Source organism: Triticum dicoccoides, chromosome 5A (genome assembly GCF_002162155.2).
Source record: "Triticum dicoccoides isolate Atlit2015 ecotype Zavitan chromosome 5A, WEW_v2.0, whole genome shotgun sequence".
NCBI lineage: Eukaryota > Viridiplantae > Streptophyta > Magnoliopsida > Poales > Poaceae > Triticum > Triticum dicoccoides.
Window position 1 is genome coordinate 684,789,644 of NC_041388.1, and position 4,213 is coordinate 684,793,856.

Consider the following 4,213-nt stretch of genomic DNA (forward strand, 5'->3'; position numbering starts at 1 on the left):
CACGCTAAGATATGACAGCGTGACTGGTAGTCCGGATAATCGTTGGTTCTAGTCTACAAGTCGACATGAAAATAAAAGATGATGATGAAGTGGTTGCGAGAAGGGAGAACATGTGGTCCGGTAAGTCGTGTCACTGGAGGCAGCCGCGTGACAAGGTGAACATATGATCGTCTGTGTGTCTCGTCAAGTAAAAGATCGAGTGTTTGGATTAGGGGGTGAATGTTGGAATAATCCAAACATATGATAGTTATGATTAGTATAAAGGGTGATCAATATTGCCGGTTGATCAGTTTAGCTAATACTCCGTATGTGAGAGTCCACGTCCTAGTTAGTTTGGAGTTGTAGTAGGACTTCGAGTCCAGTTGGTGGTACATTTGGTTTAGTACGTGTGTTAGCTTAAGAAAGTTGAAACCGTGTCAGATTTTAGTACAACTCTTGTTTGAATAGGTTTGCAACAGGGGTGTTATCTATGCGTGTATATAAGCGTAGACGTGGCCTTGAAGTTGTAACCAGAGAAAAGAAAAAAAGAAAAAGAAAGAAAAGAGGGCACAACAAAGGCTCTTTGACTATCAGTTTTTTATGCGCGTGTATTCATGTAATTTGATGTGATCAATCTTGTGGATGAATTTCCAACAATTGACAAGATGAAAACCGTGTCCTCATAGCGAAGACGAACTCACCTGTACAGACAGCGCCTTCTCTAACCTTAGCCCAGCAGATAGCAGATTAGAAGAAGATAGGAAAGAACAGCAGGGCAGAACAGAGAGCAGCAGACTCCCAGTGCACAGCCATGGCCACCACAACCTTATCCCTCCACGGGCTCCCGTCCCCGACTGCCAAGAAGCTCACCTCCTCCTTCCTCGGCGCCCCCTCCTCCTTCCTCCGCCCGGCGGCGCTCGCGGCCGCGGCCACGCCCTCGCGGAGGGTGTTCGCCGTCAGGGCCATGGCGCCCCCCAAGCCCGGGGCCAAGCCCAAGAAAGGTCCGTGCCTGCGCTCGCCTCCACCTTCATCCCGCCCGGCATGGTCTTGTCCGGCCCCCGTCCAGTGCTCCGGCTAAACCGCGCCCGATATGTGTGTGTTGTTCTGCAGTGGTGGGCATCATAAAGCTGGCGCTGGAGGCGGGCAAGGCGACGCCCGCGCCGCCCGTCGGCCCCGCGCTCGGTGCCAAGGGTGTCAACATCATGGCCTTCTGCAAGGATTACAATGCCAAGACGGCCGACAAGCCCGGCTACATCATCCCCGTCGAGATCACCGTGTTCGATGTGAGCTTGCACTGCTGGTTAATCCCCCGAGTCTGAATGTTAAATGTGTGTGCAGAATGTATTGGTAATGTGAGTTAGTCCTCATGATGCGTGTGGCATTGCCTTGCATCTTTGCAGGATAAGAGCTTCACCTTTATCTTGAAGACGCCTCCTGCCTCAGTGCTGCTCCTCAAGGCTGCAGGTATGCACCCGGTTGATTAGCATCAAATTGTACATAATTTGAGGTTCATGCACCAAATTGAAGATATATGGGGATAATTGGGCAAAAGGTAAATGCAGTGGCTAGGTTGATTTGTTAGTGTCTGTGAGAGCCTAGCTTGTTCAAATTCTATGAGAATACTATTGTTGAGTTTTAAAAGTATGTGCAGACTGTAGAGGGACTGATTAATGATTCACTATGCTATTATTAATAATTTTAATTGCAAATGCATATACGAAAGTGTTAACCTACTGACAGGGAAAGTGGTCTGTGAATTGCTATCTGCATACCAGTTTTACACAACTGGGACAGACTGATCCTTTATCTGTATCTGATGAATTGCATATGGACCTCTACAAAACTAATACCTTGAGTTAACGCTTATTTGAATTATTTGGGTACAATGCCATATGCATGACTCATTAAATTTTCTGTTCAGCTAACATTGGAGTTTGTACTGGGCTCCAAGTTCACAGAGTATATAAGCTTCACCAAATTTGCTGTCCATTTCCTTTTCCCTAACTGTCATTCTAGGCTTTCGTTCCATAAGGCACTGTATCACTGATAAGCAGGCCAAAAAAGCTAAAAAATAAGCAGGCAAAAAACAGCTTGAACCGCATCTGCTACTCCGTTATATACGTACAGTTTCTTTTTTGGCTGTACTTGGCACAACTTAATACTGTCTGTTGGATTGATAAGTCATTAGTTTCTCTGAAAATAATCAAGTCATAAGTTAGCCACTAAAATTTCTACACATTTGGTTTTTTTAACCTTTTTCTACACATTTGGTTTATTCCCCAAGTTTCTGTTTAGTGTAGTTTATATTAGGTTTGATAACTGCTCAGTGAACTAACCGGTTCCTTGCCTCCATTTTATTAATTCTGATTCCCAGGCGTCGAAAAAGGCTCAAAGGAGCCACAGCGCGAGAAAGTTGGAAAGGTGACAGTGGACCAAGTACGCACGATCGCCCAGGAGAAGCTGCCTGACTTGAACTGCAAAACCATCGAATCCGCTATGAGAATCATAGCGGGCACTGCCGCTAACATGGGCATCGATGTTGACCCGCCGATCCTGGTGAAGAAGGAGAAGGTGATCTTCTAGTCTATTTGCCAGCACGCTGGAATCACCTTAGCAATGTCCATCTGTACATTTTTGCTTCATTTTTGTACGCACATATGCTGTAGTGCCAGGGATTTCCACCTGGTCAGTGTGAGAGATAAAACATATGTGATTTTCTGAGCAAAGCTGTAAAATCATTGGCTTCGGTACCGTAGAGCCCTCTCACGCTGCGGGTAGGTCTGCAGGCTGCAGCTATATGTTTGGTCCTGGAACTTTCTTCGTTTTGAAATTCATATCACGATTGCTCTATAACAATCTGAAAAGTGGATGTCTGCATGTTTTGTCTTCCAGTGGATAGCTCGGTTTCAAATAGAAGTAGGTTTCTACTGTTCCTGTTATCCAATTCTCCCGAAACGTGTGCTTCAACTCTGAACATTATAGTAGTACTCCTGTATATTCAGCAAAAGCAACTCTTTTTTTTAGGGAACAGCAAAAGCAACTCTAACTCTGAACTGTGAAGCATTTCTTGTGTCTCAGAAAAGTCTGAAGCATTTGAGTACTATTATTATTGCTGGGTTGTGGTCGGCCTTTCCTGCGTTGAGGCCCAAAGCCCAATCGCATGTACTCGCGAAGTCAGTAATTAAAGGTCACCCTTACAAAGGTCACTCCCACCTCAGATGCTGACAAGTGACGCACTATATGTGAGTCACTTGTCTATGCATTTTGAAACAGAACCAAAAAACCATACGGAAAATAAACCAAACCAAACCAATTTTACGGTTTTTATGGTTTCTGGTTTCGATATGGTATGAACTTTTCATACTGTTTTGAACTTTGGTTTTTATGGTATATACCCAATAAACCGAACGGTTAACCGAATAAACCGAAGTAAAAAATTAATTTATTTTTTTTGAGGCGAACAACTATACAAGTTGTCATTTTTCTTATACATGAGTGAAATTCACTACTAAGCATGTATACATGTTTCTTGTACATAGTTATTTTTCTGTTTAAAAATGCTAAGCACGTCCATAACGATCAAGGGATGAATCCATGCATACATATAAACTTATATATATATATATATATAGTGATATACTATTTGTGTAAAATAGTATGCGTGTTGAGTCATACATTTGTAAATTATTATTACGTCATTTTCAAATTCGCGTCAACTTTGGTTATTATAGTATATACCGAAACCATACCGAAATAATTTGGTATATACCGAAACTGAATCGTATTTTAAGTTCATACCGTATTTACCGAAGTATTCATACCGTAAAAACCATATTAACCGAATAAACCGAACGCATAGAGTGACTTGTCACAACTTGGGAGTTTCCCTTCTTTCGTGGATTCGTTTATTCAAACATTTTATCTCTTGAACCGTGCGTCCAAATTCCAAATTGTTTTCACTGTTGGATTTGTCGCATCGAGAACTTCAAAACTAGATCACATGTTAATAGGTTTCGACGAAAAAATAATCAAACAAAATTGGAGACGGAAGAATGTTAATAGGTTTCGGTGAACTTTTTATTTTCTCGGAAGCAAATCTGCGTTTTCACGAGAAGCAAATCCGCACTTTTCGTGGAAGCACATTTTTTTTCATTTCCGACAAGCACACTCGCGAAAACAAATCTGTGCCTCGACAAGAAGCAAATCAGTTCTTCTCCTGAAAGCACAATTTTCC

General features: G+C 42.6%; 1 protein-coding gene across 1 annotated transcript; it reads left to right on the plus strand.

Moving 5' to 3' along the window:
- The first annotated feature begins 714 nt into the window (after positions 1-714).
- LOC119304137 (50S ribosomal protein L11, chloroplastic-like) lies at positions 715-2,829 on the plus strand. The gene is made up of 4 exons (XM_037581303.1): positions 715-980; positions 1,090-1,262; positions 1,380-1,443; positions 2,354-2,829. The coding sequence occupies exons 1-4, from the start codon at positions 791-793 to the stop codon at positions 2,560-2,562; spliced, it is 636 nt and encodes a 211-aa protein (XP_037437200.1). The 5' UTR covers positions 715-790; the 3' UTR covers positions 2,563-2,829.
- Positions 2,830-4,213: the final 1,384 nt, after the last annotated feature.